General features: G+C 31.4%; 1 protein-coding gene and 1 long non-coding RNA gene across 3 annotated transcripts; one reads left to right on the forward strand and one right to left on the reverse strand.

Moving 5' to 3' along the window:
* The first annotated feature begins 752 nt into the window (after positions 1-752).
* LOC127714418 (uncharacterized) lies at positions 753-19,360 on the forward strand. Of its 2 annotated transcripts, XM_052220472.1 has the most exons (6): positions 753-832; positions 9,021-10,038; positions 10,392-10,542; positions 10,988-11,008; positions 12,728-14,854; positions 15,902-19,360. In XM_052220472.1, the coding sequence occupies exons 2-6, from the start codon at positions 9,037-9,039 to the stop codon at positions 17,308-17,310; spliced, it is 4,710 nt and encodes a 1,569-aa protein (XP_052076432.1). In that variant the 5' UTR covers positions 753-832; positions 9,021-9,036; the 3' UTR covers positions 17,311-19,360. The 2 variants fall into 2 exon arrangements, with proteins under 2 accessions (XP_052076432.1, XP_052076431.1); XM_052220471.1 differs by having other exon boundaries at positions 12,728-19,360.
* On the reverse strand, positions 1,945-3,229 carry LOC127714419 (uncharacterized). The gene is made up of 2 exons (XR_007987725.1): positions 3,031-3,229; positions 1,945-2,749 (listed from the first exon to the last, which is right to left on the reverse strand). It is a non-coding gene; the product is annotated as an uncharacterized LOC127714419 (long non-coding RNA).
* Positions 19,361-19,921: the final 561 nt, after the last annotated feature.

Raw genomic sequence — 19,921 nt, forward strand, 5'->3', positions numbered from 1 at the left:
CATTATCGAACTGTAAAAGGTATTTAAATCATATAAGCTAACGAGGCGAAAAAATCAACAATGATCCGAATAATAACTTTACAATGAGTGTATGCTATTTATACACTGATCGTCATTTGATGAACAACGTTTCAAAACATCTGTTAACAAGTTAATAGTAACAATCAATGGAACCTTTGAAACAAAGCGGAACACCATGTAAAGTTATAAAAATTTCCTTGAGAGTGTAATCGTGTTGACTAAAATAGATTTGGCTCGTTTAATTTTCATAAAAATATTTACTTCGACCTGTTGACAAAAACAAAACAAAAACAAAAAAAAGACCCAAGAAATTTAAACACACAATTTGCCGGAATAAATTCGTTCGTAAATAATGTTAGTCACATCCTTCTGCTCCTTTACAAAATATCTGGTCGAGCACAAAATTTCAAAATATGAAAGATGAATACTTACTTATATGCATCGTCATTTAATCAAGTCATGATGCTGTAAGTCAACGTCCGTGGTGATATCAGGTGCAAGTTAACAGATCAGAAGGTGCGCAATTATGAATTATGTTTTTTTTTTTTTCTTCTCAGAATTACTACAACAATGGACTTGGTTATTTATCGATCTTGAACATAGATAAGGGCGACAGAAATGGAATTTAAACATAGACACATCATTTAACGATTGAAAATTATGGGTGGTAATATTTTGTAAACTTCAGCAAATTGCTTTTTATATAGTTTGTCTGCATTTCTTTCAGATTTTTAATTTGCGCAAAATGGTGACCTAATTGTAAATATAGATATTCTGCATATTATACTGTATAGACGGACAGACATCTAAGGTATGTGTAATTTGTATCTCAAGAATTAAAATTGAATACATTACGTGTTCTCACAGATCCTTACAGGTAACAAAATACTATAAAGTATTAACACACCTCATCAGAACGTCTATTTCGCTCATATTTTACCATTTGATATGTTATATTATTTCAAGTGTTACATTGAATGAACATGTTGTTATTTTGATCAATATTATATAACAACATCGATACACTGAATTTATGCAAAGTCTGTATCAGTAACACTAAAACTTAAACAAAGAGTCTCTTCTAATATGTTCTTTATCACATAGTTTCACATAGATAAAGGCTAATCTTGTTTCATATTTTCAAGCAAGTTACGGGAGTACAAAACACATAAGGAAGTTACTTTTTTAAAGATTATCTAAACGTTTTAATATTAGTAAAGAAAAAGGAAGCTTCCCAATAGCCGAAATTCGTGTTTGTCAAACTGCTATATATCCAATGAATTTATTCCTGATATAAATACACGAGTATGATGGACCAGACCAATTTAAATCATACTCGTGTATTTATATCAGAAATAAATTCATTTGATATATAGCAGTTTGACAAACACTAATGTTGACCATTGGGAAGCTTCATTTTTCTTTACCAATAGTATGTGATTAAAACGTTCAGCCAATCTTTAAAAAGTTAACTTCCCTAGGTGTTTTGTAAACCCGAAACTTGAATAAAAACATGAATCAAGATTTACCTTTATTTATGTGAAACATTGTCAAAGTTGGGTACACTCTTTGTTCCGTAAGGCTGAACAGAACATACGACACAGATGAGAACGTCTAACTACTCTATTGAGCAACACTCAATAACATTTTTGAAACTTGACGTTGACATCATGTATGATCTAGAATGTATCATATGATATATTATGGTATTATTGCGTAACAATTTTCATAATGGCTTAGTTATAGGTCCGATATGGCTGCCCGAGGACCTATAACTAAGCCATTATGAAAATTGTTACGCAATGATACCTTTATTAATTAACCAGTCCAATATGAACTCTAGCCGGGCCAATATGAAGATTGAAAATAGTGTGAAAATCTGACATTCAGGACTTCAATAGTAGTGATTTGAATATGTATCAATGAAAATTTAGGATTTTAATCAAAACAATAAAATAGTAACAATTTTACTGAATAATCAACAGTAAATAAACACAACAAGTAAAAACATGTTTTTATCTAGTTTTTCAGATTAAAGCTCTTGGCTGCAGTTTATAGTATTCTTTCTTTCCCCTGAGTATATATTAATATTGAAAACACCACCTGTTATAGTTGCACCTGCAAACATTGACATGGGGTTGACATGTTTGTTAGCAGTTTGATTATTTGTATTTGATACATTTGCATTTAGATTATTATGAACTAATGTACTTGAGTTTGACAGTTCACATGGTTCTTCTGAATCTGATGTCGTCTGTAAATCTGAGTTCGGCAACATGACCTTAGATATTGTGTGAGAAGCTTGTTGCTGTTGTTCAATAGACGGTACTGAATAATGAGTTAAGGTACTAATGCCTTTCCAGCCTCCTAATTGAGCAACTTCATTGGCAGGTCTACCATTTTGAAGAAGTGTGGTAGCAAAAGTTTTACGTCCCGAATGATTAACCTTTCTTCCTTTAAGATCTCCTTTTTTCTGCCATATTTTTTACCATTTTACCTAATTTATCTTTGCCTATGGTTTGGCGAGAATATCATATTTCCTCATGTTTATTATCTAAAGGCCTCAAATAAAATCTATGTTCATCAGTTAATGTGTTTTGAGGTCTATGCCGTTTGTATTCCTTGTAAACATGAATAGGGCAATTACTTCCTCCTTCCCCGAAAATCTTTGGAGTAATATCCCGGAAATCCCTGCTTTTTGCTCCACTACGGGTTTTGGTGCTTCTTTCTGAAAAAAGTATGTTTATGTCAATATTTAAAGAAGAATTATCCTTCCTGTCTGTACAAAACTTTCACTTTTATATAACGAAAAAACATGTATGTCATAGTTAAATAAGATTTGTTTTGATAAATATAAAACAATGGTTATCCTTAAAAGCACAAATTACCAACTTTTGTCAGCACTGTTGTATATGTACATCCATTATCCACAGAAGTATATATTCTGTGATTTCTAAAAGATTTAAAGTATCAACTATTTAAATAATGGAAATCAAAACATAATCTCACCATTAAATTCCAAATACTCCTTTCCATCAGATGTAGCTTTTAACTTGACATCTCCCCATGTCATGTTAACATGGTCTTGTCGACCTCGTAGACCAAAGTATGTTGCATTATTTAAAAACACAGCATTCAGTAATGCTTCAGGGTTTTCTGGAAAAAGAAAAAAAAAGAACTTAACTAAAATACATGTATCTTAATGTAAATATCCAACTTAAAATAGTATTTAAAGGATAAATACTGTATCAAAATGCAAAAGACGTCTGGAGACGCTCTCATTGTTCAAGACCTTATGTGTATTTTAAACATTACTTATTAGAACAACCATTTGATAATCGGGGATGGATAGAGGGCGACAAGGAAATAAAATAATTTGTTTGCCACAAGGTTAGAAAAATGTTTGATTAAAAGTTACTGACTGACACACTGGAATACAACATTTTTTTTATACTTACGTGTTCCAATAACGCCTTTCTCCCTCAAGATTTGGATTTCCTCAGTCGTCAAAGGTTCAGCTCTGTTTGGCTTACTTCCCTTGCCCAATGACTTTAATGCCTTTCGCTTCGCTTCTAACACCCGTCTTGTGTGGTTGAACTCAGGATCCTTTTTAATACTGAAACATTAAAGAAAAGATGTGCATAATATCTGACATGTAATTTTTGTATGTACATGTTTTATAGCAAAGAGAAACCAAGGAATATTCATTGTACACAAGCTTAAGATCATCAAAACCACATAGACCCAGATGATACATATAGTTTTTACCCAAAAAAACTGACACAAGGCTAAAATTAAAATATTGGCACTGAATATTAGAGTCATAATGCTTGACAGAAGAATGCAAAGGCCTCACTATCATGCTATATAAAGACAAGGGAGTTACATGTCTCACAGTTATCAAATAATCTACATGAAAATAATCGTACCTTATGCTACTTTTTGAGTCCTTCAAATGTCTATCCAAGCTGTTGTACATAGAGGATAAAGAGTCAGACTCATATTCCTCACCATTTTTCTTCAGGACTCCAAGAAAAAATCTTGACAACAGACTGTCCAAGTCTTTGACAGGTATTTCCACTGAATCACGCATTTCTCCAACAGATATGAAAAAATCCAGCATCACTTTCAAGTCGCTCTTTGTTTTAGTTTTTGTGTTCTTGTTAACACTTAAAGCTAGAAAAGAGTCAGTGTCTTCATCAGTGATAGAGCGAAACCTCTTGCTACTTGCGCTATTTTCTTTGTCTGATTCGTCAATCTCATCATTATGTGCATTTTCAATGTCCTGCAGAATTTCATTTGGGAAGTTGAAATTCGCTGGATCAACGTCTACCATCACCAAATTTCCTTCGCCATTGACATCCGCGATATTTCTCCTGATGTACTCTGCCTCCCTATTAGATAAATCGTCGTAGTGAAAATAGTCTTTAACTAACGCATCCATTGCATCCTCTATATTTTTTATAGAGCTATTGCTCCATCGTTTTGTTGCCATTTTCTCCTGTCAGACGACACTAGCCGTCGTTCTCTTGGCAGTTTTACTCGTATTTAGTTAAATATACACCTGTTAATTTATAAATATGAATATAATGTTATTCTAATGTCTTTTTTGATTATTTGCAACTAGACGTCAGATAGGCCCCCCTTTTGTTGGAAAAATTGGTTGGTTATTAAGGAAACCACTGAAGCATGACTAGAGCGAGCCCTATCTTAGGTAATCAGTGGGCCCCCTTATAAAAATTTCTGGATCCGATTCTTGCAATCAATCTGGGTTTTGTTCTTAGCTCATTTCACAAAAAGGCCCAAGTGAGATGTTCTCATCACTTTGCGTCCGTCGTTGTCTGCTAACTTTTGAAGAAATCTTCTCCTGTGAAATTACTGGGCCAATTGGAACCAAATTCGGCCACCATCATTAATTGAGTATCTGGTTTATCAAATGTGTCCGTTGATCCCACCTACTGAACACCATGGCCAACATGACTATTAATAGAACATAGAGATAAAATGCAAGTTTGATTATTTTGAAACCTGGTTGATAAAAAGAATCATAAATATTCAGAATGTTATGATATACCAACTGTCTTTTTAAACAAAGACTCTCAGACAACTCCTTTAATAAGTTATTGTTCTTTAATGAATTTTTTTTTACATTTGTCATATTTGTTTGTACTTATATTTTTATCTGAAAAAATCAAATGAATAGCGAGAAACTTTGATTATCAAAATTCATCAGCAAGACAATATCTACAAATAAGTTAAATGGCTAAAACAGTGTGTCGAATCTTAATAAGAAATATGTTGTTAGTCTTGTATGTTTTTTTTTAATTTTAGTTCGGAGTTTAGTGTGACGTCCATTTTCATTGAACTGGTGCACATTTTTGTTTAGGGCCAGCTGAAGCCCGCCTCCGGTTGTGGGATTTTATTGCTGTTTTGAAGACCCATTGCTGGCCTTTGGCTGTTTTATGCTCTTTGGTGGGGTTGTTGTCTCTTTGACACATTCCCCATTTCCATTCTTAATTTTATATTGCACTATAACTATAATTTTTACCAATTTGTCCTGTCAACACTGAGGCTGTGAGTTTGAATCCGGCACGTGACAGGTGCGTTCGACTCCAATCTTAATTAATTAGTTTCTCTACCGAAGGTTGGTGGTTCTCTCCATCCACTCCGGCTTTTTCCACTAATAAAACTGACCGCAATGAAATAGCGCAATAGTACTAAAGTTCCGTTTAACACCAACCAATCAATTAATTTACCAATTTGTAGTGTGTTTGATCATTAATTTAAAACTTTTATAGATAAAGAGAATTGTGTAATAATAAAATGACCAGAAAGAAAATATCCACAAATACATCAATATCAGTAGACTACTTATGGAAGTTATTGCTCTTAGCTATATATAGATGAAATGTTTACTCAATTGTGCATGTTTGTCCAAAACTATAGTAGAAAAATAGATACAGGAAACAGCAAAAGTGATCAAATATATTGATATGTCTGATATTTTCCGTCGACTACTAATAGGACTTATTGCCCTTTAATGATGAGTTTTACCCATTTTTTTTAATATAATGAAAGTAAAAATTGAATTAAACTAAAAAATAAACTGTTAACGACAAAATAGGAAGCCATAAAAGATCTAAAAATAGGTAAAATTTGTCGAAATTGAAAATCTACTCCTGACATGTATTTGTTTAAGCTTAAATAACGATGTGTACCCTTTTTATGTCAAATGTTTTTGTTAAAAAAAAATCCATTGAATTTAAAGAGAAACGGTTGAAATTAAAAATGATCAGCAAAACAAGTATTTCAAAATATTCAACAAAGCCAAATTTTGAGCGCTTACTTCTTATAAAAGTTTGCCTTCAGTTCAATAGCTTATTGTTACTTAGTTTTAACCACGCAGTCTGTTATATCTTGTTGAAAATAAACATAAGAAATGGAACTCTTTATTAGAAAAGGTAAACAATGTCAATTTTGTATATTTGAACTGTTAACACCTGTTTCTATGGGCTTTAAAAGTTTAATGTCGGGGCATAATTTAGGCTTTCGTGCATGTTATATACGTGTTTATAATAAAATTATAATATGGAACTTCGAGGTATTTGTTAACTTTTAAATTAAAAAAACAAATTTTCTCAAAACAGTCGATTCCTAGAAATGGGCAATAATTGCATCGAAAAGGGAAAGTCGAGTACATTTTTCATGTTCAGGCGTGTTTGAATAGACTGTTTTGTCTTTAAAACAAATAAAGCAAAAATATGTGATACATCTTCTCGCTTCAGATTCTATTATGTTCTCATATTTAGGCTACATGTTGATATACTAAGATTAAAAACTCGCAGTACTAAAACATGAAATATATGGGTTAAGTGATCTACCTTTCTAATAAGTCATAACAACTGAGTTGGTGTGTTTGAATAACAAATTTTTACTGAAAACCCTTGGCGACAGACTTTACAAGTGGATCTACAAAATGTATTACTTAAACAAAATCCATTTTTTGTATGAATTATCTAGGGTAATTCGTCTACAACCTCTGACAATTTTTATTCTGCCCTCCCATTAAATATTTAATTAGATTTTCTATTTCGTGTTTTTGAACTTTCGAAAAATTCCTCCTGACAAACGGTCAGACAGTATAAGGCATAAAAGTACATTAAACTATGCTTAATATCTAGTAGACATATTTGTCTTTTAAAATACAACTGGCATATAAGGATCTTAATGATGCAATATGGATAAATTTTTCGGTTTTCAAGAGCTAAATTGACAGCGCGTCATCCCCTACAATGGCTTCCATTTTTACAATTGAAATCAATTAGTTAGCGTAATAGTAAAAGTAGAATCCTGACTTCATGTAGAAAAGGGGATTATAATGACAAATACTCTTTCTTGCTAATTGAATTTTGTATTCTTGAAGTTGTATGGACGTCATTAATCGGCCTACAATTTTATGTTGCTGTATTTGTTTTTCAGATCTTTTATTAAATGCTCAATATGCTGACTTAGTTCCGCTGTAACTAGAAATAGTATACATTATTCAGAGATTAAAAGTATTTAAATCATCACTTTGCTAAGTTCTCGCAAAAAGATCACTTTCTCTTCATAAAATCATTTCAAACGTTAAAATAACAATGTTTTAATTTCGATTTATTACATATCAATATCAATTAAATCTATTGATAAACTTATTATGTGTATCAGTGAAAATGTCGCATGATTGTCTGACCTGTCTCTGTCCTGTCATATTTTCAAATATACAAAACCCATTTAGAATAGAATTTTCCTATTAAATATCCCAATAAATACAGTAGGTCACATTTCTTTATGTACTACATAAAGTGGTACAAGATTAAAACCTGTTGAAATATTTTTAAATGACACAAAAATGTTTTGTTATCGTTAATGTCAAGGATGGCTAGTTTTATATATTTTATTGAAAGTAATGTTCCGTAAAGCAAACAACGAACCATAATGTAACATAGAATAGCTCGATAAATAGTAGAACATTTGCAGCTTTTGACTTAGACTTAAGATTTGTTTCATATACATTTAATTGAAATGAGTAACGACCAGTGAAACTTGTCTTATTTTGGTTGTTCAACAACGAGTTGCAATGTTTTGTGAACATCAATCATGTCATTTTGACATGGAAGATTAGGTCATTAAGATAATATTATGTAAACTTAAAGTAGTTCAATATTTTTCTTGATGACCTCGTTCTTGTCTAGGTACAGGCATTTACCTTTTCATACATCACAGATGTTCACTGTTTTCATTGTTACGAAACTGTCTTGTCTTACTTTGTCTTTCATTGATACTTGATAGTATGGTTTTGAAATGTCGTGGTCCTTGATGTATACCATGCAACAGATGGTTACCAGACACAGTTACGATTGGTTACGGTTTAAATTTGTATAAAGCCATTTGCACCTAAAAATTCTTATGAAAACGGTGCATCGAAAATACTTAACTACCATGCACAATTCTTTTGTATACTAGCGCCTTCCCAATTCCAACCTATAATTATATATGACAAAAAAGACGTGTAGTACTTATTTATCAATCATACAAAATCAACGGTTATTTCGTACGGAGTTACAATATGATAATAATTTCCGTGTGCTTAATACATATTCCTGGAACGACATTCGTCAGGTATGGTTATGAACAAAGTAACGAATAAGAAAATGAAACGAGACTTAAAGAAAGCAGACAACCCGAAAACTGTCTATGTTAAAAATAATAATACATATGGATTACTTTGACACACGTTTTTCCTCTTTTCCTGATCATGATAACAACGTGTGCGAGTTAAAACCATGTTTCATGATTTTGTCTTTTGTTCTTCTTTGACTGTTGGATTTTAAGTATCTTCTTCAACTTGTTTATATATATATCTCTACAATGTATATATAAACATTTAATCGGTATGAATCTTTACTTTTGCTATTTTATTTTTTAGATTTAAGTTAGATTTAAATTTTATTTTATAGAGCCATATTCACCAGTATGTCTCTGTCAACTTTGAGAAAGAACTTTTATCGCATAGCTACATTGATTATCGACCATGGGGCTGAATCAATGCGATGTTTGTTAGATCAGTTTATTCAGACAAAATACAGAATTTCCTTTAGAGACTATGTGTCAAATCATCAACATGAGATTTATCACCACTTTAATAATGGAATATGTTGTTTGTGCTCAAAAAATTATCATCCGCCTCAAAAGGCTGTTATAAGCGCATGGCAAATGGAAAAGCTTTTTGACAAAAATAGTCCAAAACTTTCATGTCATAAATCAAGCAGTAAATGTGACTATTGTTGTAGTACTGTAAAATCTACTTTGCAAATACAAGACATAGACATAACGTTGTTGAGATTCTTCTTGGTTACATACTTCGAAGAGGAATTTTGGCAAAACTGCATCTCGGGTAGTTTGTTATTTCACGATTTTCTGAACACACATAAGCACGATTTTTTTCATTTTCTGCAATTGAATACTCCATGCTGCCTTTGTAAAGATCATCCAGAATACACGACTATGTTGTTAACAGAAAGGGATAGACTGAATAAAACTGAATGGGAGACAATGTTTCAAGTTACTGAGCTACCTTGTACTCAACACAGAAGTTTTTTTCCAAATGGTAACATATTTATTCCATGTTCTGTGTCTGCAAGAATAGGAATTCGTCATTTAAATTTGAAAGGCCGTGCACGAATGATCATTTTGTCAAAATTCTGTGCCTTGATGAGACATATGGATGAACTGGTGAAGGCTAGGAATACAGTGTTTGCCCATGCAATAAAAGGAGAACTGCCAGACGAGGATTTCAGACAATTATGGATTGAAATCGAAAATTCTATTATATATGTTTCTAACATCACCAACACAGTCGACAGTCGAAAATTATGCATTTTGGAGCTAAGCGAAAAATCACTGGAGGAATCAATGTGTTTGGAATTACAATGTTTGATACTGAAAAAAATGCACGGAGATGAACTTGTCCTCGAGGTATTTTATATTGTAAATATATTCATGTGATAAATGTATTTATCTTCAGTCCATCTGAAACAGATTAAGATTAAAGGGTTGTTAATGATGAATTATCATATATAAAAATGGAAAGTTTAAAAGCAGATAGAATATATCCAGATACGATATATCAAAATATGGCCTTCCATTTGAATACGGTATAATTGTTATTTTTTAAGGTCCCTTTACAGTCTATAAGCAAGACTTTAAATAGAAAATTATCTAAGATAGAAAATGTCGAAACCTTAATTCATGCAAATTCAATATATTCTAATATAATTTTATTTCAATTGTTTATTTATATATTGTTAAAATGTTTTGCTTATTTGTAGGCATGTCACAAATTACAGGACACAGTTGAAATGGTAAAAGAAATCATTGACCTAAAACTTCAGCAAATAGAATTGCAAATAACAGCATTTACATCGAACATGTCAGACGTTGTGAGAAATGAACTTGCAATAAAGCTGAATGAATATTCAGGTCAGGAATAGTTGTGTTTTATTATTTGATTTGCAAAAAGCATGCACATTTTTAAAACCGGAATGGTAGTATCGCAATGAATAAGAGTGTCACAGAAATTTATAATTCAAGTTTGACATTTACATCAAAGAGCATTTCCAATCGAGACAACTTCTAGAACATTCAGTATAAGTATTTATCTCACATCAGTGGTAACATCTTATACAATTGTCAATGACGGGTATGAGTTCGTTACGCATTGAATAAATAACACGTTTGTGAATGCAGTTTGTATCGTGGACAACGCTCTAGAGAAATATACCAGTTAATAGTGTTTCAAATCTTGATATTGTCCATCGCATTTACGTACATTGAATTTGATGAAAACTAATGAAAAAAACACGCGAAAGAATAAGGAAATCAAATTTAATTTACTTATATCTGTTTCTTTCTCTTATTTTGGTAGATACAACAAGGAATATCATAGGTAAGTTAAAATTTATGTTTTATTAGATAAGTAAGCATTACATTAATAACTTCTTTTTTCTAAGAAAGTGTAACTTATTTAATTGAAATATTTGGTCTTAATTGTTAAATGAAAACTACATGATTACCAATGTTTTTTCCTCAATAATGACCATCTGTGTTCATAATTGTTCCACTTCCCTACGTAAACATTTAAAAAAAAAATTGTTTGCTGATACTGTGAATCACGAAATCGCATTTTCTCTTCTTTTCTATACTAATTTCAATCTATTTGTCGTCAAGCGAATCACTCGACATTGTTTGCTTAGTCATTGTGTATTCTGAATTTGCTTGTCAACGAACATAAAGAAGAAAGCACGATTTAGGATGAAAATGCCTATAAATTGAAATATATCTAACGACTTCTCTTATTTGCATGGTTTATAAGGCCACAGAAAAGCAAAACATTACCATATCACACAGAATAATGACTCTTTGACGCATACATTTTTTTAATCGGGCATATTTTCTCAGATGGAGTCATTTTATTAAAATCTCAGTCAATGTGTGCCCATTAATGATGATAACTCCAGTAAATCGCTTCCGATGCATGAAATTCATAAAGCGTTGGTTTCATTTTATAATAACTATAATAGTTCATCATAAATTCATGGTATCATTCAATATCTATTCTCGGTAGATTGACAAATCAACAACGACCATTACGTCTACAAAAACATACTGACCGACTAAACAACTGGATTACTCATTCGAGTGCCACTAATGAGTGTGTGTGCATAGAACGTCGTCTAACACACTTTATTATATACTTAGTAGTAACAAACGATAAATTGTATTTGTAATACGGACAACGGCAATAGTGCTGTATCAGCCATCCGTGTTGATATCGATATCAGTCACGGTTGGAAAAGTTTTATCACACCTTTTATCTGTATGAAGTCACGTTATCGATATCAGTCACTGTTGCAAAGGTTTTATCAAACCCCTTATCTGTATAACTCATGTCACGTTGAGGTATATGTATATAAAAAAATGTATATGATATGGCTTTTCAGTATCACACACCGTATCAACCCTCAACAATATAATCCTTCGAGCAGAGCTCTTGGGGTTATATTGTTCTCACGGGTTGATACGGATGTGATATTGAAAAAGCCGTATGATATTATTTATAAATCATACGTGTAAGCGAAAGTTTTTTTTTATCGACGCTTATTCATAATCGGATTCTATTTTTACATAAAAAAAATCAATTTTGGACATTTTCAAAATAAAGCAAATACACTTATTGCTTTATGTTCAAGAAATCGTCTGTTTCACGAGATCAGTAGATCTATTAGAATACTTCGTTTACTGACCTTTTATTCCAGTATACGCTATGAAGAAAAGCATTATCAAAACTTTGAACTGATTGAATATTCATTAGTAATATATGTATCAAGTTTGGCAATTATCTTAAGATGTAACAAGAATGCGATTTCAAACAGAATACAATTGTTCTATCAATATTTCAGTATATGTCGTGTATCAAAAGTGTCTGTGCATGACTAATGTGCTTTTTTTTAACAAATAAGTTTGTTTTAAAGTAAGCAATCCCTTTCATGTTTAGTTTTTAAAACGAAATTAATTGGAAACATGTTTTGAAAGAATACATTTTTATTTCTTTATCAATAAAAAAAACATTACCTTAATTTAAATTCGAGGATCATTTCTATTTTAGGTAACACAAAAAGGGAAATCGAATCACATGACGAAGATAAAACCTATGTAAAGACATCTGCAGTAACTGCTGCAACTGAACTACTACATAGTAACAACTTACTTATTATTTTTGGTAGAGCAGGGAGTGGGAAAACTTCCATGGCTTTAGAGATAGCATCTCTGTTTCATGCCAATGGGTATATCATTATGAAACTAGAACAAAACTTAGCAAAAGATTTTAAAACATATTTCATAAGTAAAAATAAGCAGTTGATCATTTTTGAAGATTTGTTGGGGAAAGCTGATATCAGATATATTAAAGATATACATTCCAATCTTCTAGAGGTTTTGAAACCTCATGTGTTAAATGGCGTGTCTAAATTCATAATTACGGTAAGAAGTTACAAAAGTGAAGATGAGGAAGAGATAGCGACATATCATCAGTTGCTGTCGGAAGCAAGGGTAGTAAATCTAAATGGAAGTTTCATTTTATCTGATTTAGAAAAACAAAATATATTAGAAATGCATGCTAAACATTTTGGACGTGACATTTCCATTTGTGAAATTGAAAGCATAATAGCAACAAATTCGTATCTAGGATTTCCACAGGCTTGCCGTTTGTTTTGCTCATTCGAAAAGTTCTTTAAAATGGGACATGCGTTCTTTACATCGCCAACTGAAGAACTTCAAAAGGAAATAAGCTTTTTAAAGCTATCCGGTTATACGAACATTGATTCAGCGATACAATACTGTGTTCTTGTTTCTTTGATGCTAGATTCCGCAGGTAAAGGTTCCTTTTCTGAAAACATATGTAGCGCAGCCCATGAAAGCAACGATCCTTTCAACAAGGTCAAGAACATTAACAGATATGCTATTGAATATTTATATCAATCATTATTTTCCAAAGAGGTGATGATAACATTAGACGATGTACATGAAATATGTAAAAACCTTTCTGATAAGTATATAAAAAACGATATAAATAGTAATACATACACGTTCCAACATGTAACGGTTTTCGAAGCGGTATTGTCTTCTTACTGGCACCCCAAAACAATGGAAGACGTTATAAGATACTTTCAGGTCAATATCCTTGCAGAATATGTTAGGCCATTTGACTCTATTGTTAAAGATAATAAGAAGTATGTGTTCGTTCCGATCGGCGAATGTACTCATCTAGTTAAAAAAATGTTTGAAATCTTTTTAGACAATTATTATTATTTTATTGAATGCTTTAGCTTAATTAATCAATCAAAATTTACTTTGAATTTGTTCAACTTAGAACTAGATGGATGGTTTGAAATAGAAGAGAATGTTCTGCAAATTGAATGGGGTAAGCTGATGGAATTCACAAGACCCTTCAATTACAAGAAGGAAAACAACCAAATATGTGGATATGTAGATAAGAAATATTTAATACAAAGATTTATGATTGAATTAGATAAAAGAGCCGTAGAAGTTTACGAATATATTAAAAGATATGGTTGTGGCGAATTTGTCAAAGATTTCAATGATAAACTTACCAAAAGGTTTCAATCAGCAGAAAATAGAGCAAATTGTAAGTGGGAGGTAATACGTCATTTTGTTCGTCCGACTACAATCGCAATTAAAACTGATCAAAAAGGTACGGTTACAAAGGACGTCTGGTTAATATATAGATTAATTGATATATTGCTACGACATGAACCATTGAAACGTAGAGATACAAAAACATCGGCGATAAAACATTATATTGAGAAGTATGGATGTAAAACATTTGTTAAATATTTCAATGAAAAACTTATGGAAAGGTTTCAAACAGAAGAAAGTGTTGTAAATTGTAAATGGGAGGTAATTGATTATTTCATTCGTCCGACTACATTCCAAATTGAAATTGGTCAAGTAGGTACTGTCACAAAAGACGACTGGTTAATAATAGGATTAGTTAATAGATTGTTGAAACATGAACGTATAAAACAAAAAGATGACATAACATGGAATATTAAATCTTACATTGAGACGTATGGATGTGAAAAGTTTGTCAAAGATTTTAATAAAATACTTGCCGAGAGGTTTAAATCAAAAGAAAATGTAAATTATTGTAAGTGGAAGGTGATTCATCGTTTTATTCGTCCGACTACATTCCAAATTGAAACTGGTCAACTAGGTACTATAACAAAAGACGTCTGGTTAATAGAGAGATTAATAGATATCATATTGATATATTCACCTGAACCTTTCAAGCGAAGAGATGACAAAACAGAGGATGTAAAAAAATACATTGAGAGGTATGGATGTAAGTTTGTGGAACATTTCAATAGAATACTTGCCGAAAAATTTCAATCAGAAGAAAAAGTAGTAAATTGTACATGGATGGTAATATATCATTTTATTCGTCCGACTACATTCACCATTGGAATTGGTCAAGTAGGTGTTGTCACACAGGACGTCTGGTTGATTAATAAATTGATAGATATATTGATAGAGGAGAGATCATTCCAGTGTAGAGAGGACAGAATAAGGAAGTGTAGATATTACATTGAGAAGTATGGCTGTGAAACCTTTGTTAACGATTTCAATGATAAACTGGTGGAAAGGTTTCAATCAAGGGACACTGTAATTAACTGTATGTGGGAGGTAATACATCATTTTATTCGTCCGAATACATTCAACATACAAACTGGTAAAATTGGTACTGTCACAAAAGACGATTGGTTAATATATCGATTAGTAGATATATTGGTGGAAGTGAGGATATTCGAACGTAGAGATGTCAGAGCAAAAGAGGTAAAAGATTACATAGAGAAATATGGATGTGAAACGTTTGTCAACGATTTCAATGATAAAGTTAAGGAAAGGTTACAAGCAGAACAAGATGTTTTGAATTGTAAGTGGGTGGTTATAAATCATTTTATTCGTCCGAGTACATTTGAAATTGAAAGAGGTCAAGTAGGTTATGTCACAAAAGATGATTGGTTAATACATAAATTAATAAATATATTGGTGGAAAGGGGGTCGTTCGAACATAAAGATGTCAGACCAAGGGAGGTAAAAGATTACATTGAGAAGTATGGACGCGAAACGTTTATCAACCAATTCAATGAAAAACTAATGGAAAGGTTTCATTCAGAAAAAATTGTTGTGAATTGTGAATGGGAGGTAATTGATTATTTTATTCGTCCGACTACATTCCAAATTGAAATTGGTCAAGTAGGTACTGTCACAAAAGACGACTGGTTAATATTAGGATTAGTTAATACGTTGCTATTCACACGAATAAATGACAAAACAAGGGCGATAAAAATTTACATAAAGAAATACGGATGTGAAACGTTTGTCAACGACTTCAATAAACAACTTTTGAAAAGGTTTCAATCAGAGGAAAATGTAAACAAGTGTACTTGGGAGCTAATACAACATTTTATTCGTCCGACTTCATTCCAAATAGAAAATGGTCAACAAGGTACTGTCATAAAGGACGTCTGGTTAATACAGAGATTAATAGATATTATATTGGTTAATATGATATTCCAACAAAGAGATTACAGAACATGTATGTTAAAAAATTATATTGAGAAGTATGGATGTGAACAGTTTGTTCAAGATTTTAATGCAAAACTAACAGAATGGTTTCAATCAAAAAGAAATGTACTAAATTGTGAGTGGGAAGTAGTTAATAATTTTATTCGTCCGACAACATTCAACCTAGAAATTGGTCAAGTAGGTGCAGTCACAAAAGACGACTGGTTGATATATCGGTTAGTAAATGCATTGGTCAAAGATGAACTATATAAAGATAGAAATAACAGAACGTGGGAGGTGAAAGATTTTATTGAAAAGTATGGATGTGAACAATTTGTCAAAGATTTCAATAAAAAACTTACGCAATGCTGTCAATCAGAAAAAAATGTTGTAAAATGCGAGTGGAAAGTAATAGATTATTTTATTCGTCCGTCTAGATTCAGAACAGAAATTGGTCGAATCGGTATTGCCATTGATGACGGCTTGTTGATACATAAGTTAATGAATATATTGGTGGAACAGGAGCCATTCAAATGTAGAGTTGATAGCATATGTTGGGTAAAAGGTTACATTGAGAAATACGGATGTGAACAGTTTGTCAAAAATTTCAATGAAAAACTTGAAGAATGGATAATGAAAAATATGGCTAATTGTAATTGGTCCATATTTACAAGTTTTGTTCGACCTAAGTCTTGTAACAGTGATCAGAATATTGGAATCTGCATTGATGTTGAACATGTTATGAAGTATCTGTTTTCAAAATTAGAACAAGCGACGAATGTGTACGCAGTAAAATCGTATATCAACACTTATGGATCATTTGAGTTTAAGACAAATTTCAACGAACGCTTAAAAGAAAAAGTAGGAAAAGGTCATGCATTAAATAAAGAGTGTACATGGGAAAGTTTGGAAGTTTTCTTTGAGAATGCCGTTGAAAATGATTCCGAAGAGTCAATGTTAACGAGAGAAAGTGACAGTGATATCGGAGATTTATCTGACTCAGATTCCAGTTTTGTGGAATACGATTCTGACTACTATGATTTTTACTCTGATCTTGACGAAAATAGTCATTCTGAAGATTCCAAGTCTGATTCAAGTTAGGGTTTTTATCTCGAATCATCATTCTGAAAATACTGGTTAACTTTTGGGGTCACCGGAGTTAACATTCGATTTTTGTTCGGTTTGTGATGCGCAGTCTTTAGTTTTCAATATAATGTTTTGTTATTGTCGTTTATCACTTTGTCTTTGTTTTTGGCCATGGTGTAATTGTTTTTATTTGACTAATGATTTTTAATGCCCACTTGGTATCTTCTTTTTTCCTTTTAATACTGATACTGAAACGAACGACCGTCTAAACAAAAATGAAAATTGTAACGATGATAAATCAGACACGAAAAAGACGCAGAAAAAAAAAGAATGGAAACTAAACATGGTAATTATGTAAACAATCATTAACCATCATTTCATTGTTGAATACAACGGACTGGACAAAGTTTTTAAAACTTTTAAAAAAATTGCACCACTGATTTTATCAGCAACGCACATCAGCTGTACGTGTTCATTAATATTGTTCTTAAAATTAATGTGTATAGCAAATATGCTTCAGTAATGGCATATACTCATCTTGCGTCGAAAAGTAACCATGTGATTCAAATATTTGCCCTACCATATTAGTTTTTAAAGATACAGTTTAGAGATGAGTGACTTTTTGCATTTTCTGAATTGAAGAGCAAAGGTAGCATTTCTATATTTGTAATTGTTTTACTGATTTTTTAAGATTCGAGATCACACTTACCTATATGCGTACATTAATTATGAACACTGTTTCAGTATTGAAATACCATTAAAAAATATTGGAACAAATTAATACATCTACAAAATATCAATATCTGTGCTAGAAATATTTCTAATGTTTCGGGGTCATTCTTTATTGAAAAGAAAATCAATTATTGTCATTTTTGCTAAAGAATGTTGTTATATTTGAATTTTATATAACTATCCCACTAATTGATTCTGTATAGTTTTATAAATAACATCCATGCAAAGTGAATTTAACTGCAATTTGGATATTATCATTAATATATTATGTATCATTGATTTTTCAAAAGGATCTGTACAACATTAAAAGTTATAGGTAGGTAATATACATATTGTTTGGCGAATCATCTTCCAGTAAACCTGTATCATATGGTTTAGGATTCAGATGCTGAAATTAAATTTAAATATTGTTTTTAAATGGGGAAATAGAAAGATACAGGTAGTATGTTCTAGTTTAATGCCAAAGAAAAAGTTAGAAGTGTCGTAACATTGAGCAACAAATACTATCATGTCTTGCTGTAACTTTGGCAAATTTAATGTTCTCGTTTAATTTATATACACATATACGTTTTCTATGTACTGTGTGCGATTTTGTCCTATGTACATTTACTCCATATCTTTTTATTTTCTAGTTATTAAAGGTAAGTTTATAATATCAAATACAAATTGCTAAATAATCTATTCTGATGTGATGAATTTCAGTTTGAATGCATGCATCTTTGAAAATGAATGTGTTTTAAGCATTGAGCTCCCGAATGGAAATTAACTTTTATTTCAATTCCAAGGTAATGATATTTATATTTAAGCAAACAAATTTTTTTTGAAATATTCTTCTCAGATAGTGCAAAATCATTTTCATTCAATTTCTTTTAATCAAACAACAATGTAGGTCCTTACCAAACATTTGCAATGTATACTTTGATTTGATTTTAGTTGATTCTACGCCAACATCTTTTATTGACTATTCAAGGAAAAGATACAAACATACATCTATATCTGTGTTTTTATAAGTTGATTTGAAATATAAAATATTAAATGTGGTATAATTGACAATCATTTTCGTGAAATTTGTTCCACTTCTTTTTCCGTTTTGTTCAATGTAGGTCAATTTTACCATTGCAATGTAAGATTAATGAACGATAAGCATACTGATAAAAATCATCAAAATTTATGTAAAAACTCATTTTTATGTCTAATTACGTAGGTTTATATTGTTAAACATTGTTATATTGTGTTTAGCAACGTGTTGATTATATGTTATGTTATTATCATCTGACTGTTTTGTTTAAACAGACTTGTCTTATTAGTTTTGTATTATAATGATATGAACAAGTATTTGAGTTTTTGGTGATGTATGCAAACATTTTTCATCCAACATTTCAGGGTTTTTATAAATTATTATCCAGCAGGCATTTGCTTAGTTTTTGTCTAGCATTGATGGAGTAAAAAAAGCGAGACTTACACATATAGGTTTGCTGTTTCCGGTAGCAACAAATTGTCAACGTTAGTGACAAAGTCAGTTTTTGAAGGAACTACTTATGGTAAATAAATGATACATGTATCGTGTGTGAAGTTGTCTAAGCATTGGCACATCACATGGAGAAAATGTAGCCCTGTCCCCTCAGTTATGATCTATTCACTTTGAAACGTTTGCATAGTTTACAAATTAAATTTTTGATTTAGCCAGTTTTTATTTAAACTACTTATAATAAGTCAAAAATATTTGGTATGCAGTTGTATAAGCATTGACACATTTCATTTCTTGAAGATTATTTATGCCGCACGCTCAGTCATGGTCTATTGACTTTGAAAGAATCGCATAGTTTTAATGTTAGAGTTTCTTATTAGATCAAATTAAGGTCAACCACTGATAATAAGTCAATAATATTTGTGG

The sequence above is a fragment of the Mytilus californianus genome, unplaced genomic scaffold, assembly GCF_021869535.1.
Source record: "Mytilus californianus isolate M0D057914Y unplaced genomic scaffold, xbMytCali1.0.p SCAF_9, whole genome shotgun sequence".
Classification (NCBI taxonomy): Eukaryota; Metazoa; Mollusca; class Bivalvia; order Mytilida; family Mytilidae; genus Mytilus; species Mytilus californianus.

What these genes read in the sequence shown, in the direction of transcription:
- LOC127714418 (XM_052220471.1), top strand. Translation starts at nt 9,037, where the DNA reads ATGTCTCTGTCAACTTTGAGAAAGAACTTTTATCGCATAGCTACATTG. An exon ending in GAGATGAACTTGTCCTCGAG is followed by an intron (nt 10,039 to 10,391) that starts GTATTTTATATT and finishes GCTTATTTGTAG; the next exon opens with GCATGTCACAAATTACAGGA. An exon ending in AAAGCTGAATGAATATTCAG is followed by an intron (nt 10,543 to 10,987) that starts GTCAGGAATAGT and finishes TTATTTTGGTAG; the next exon opens with ATACAACAAGGAATATCATA.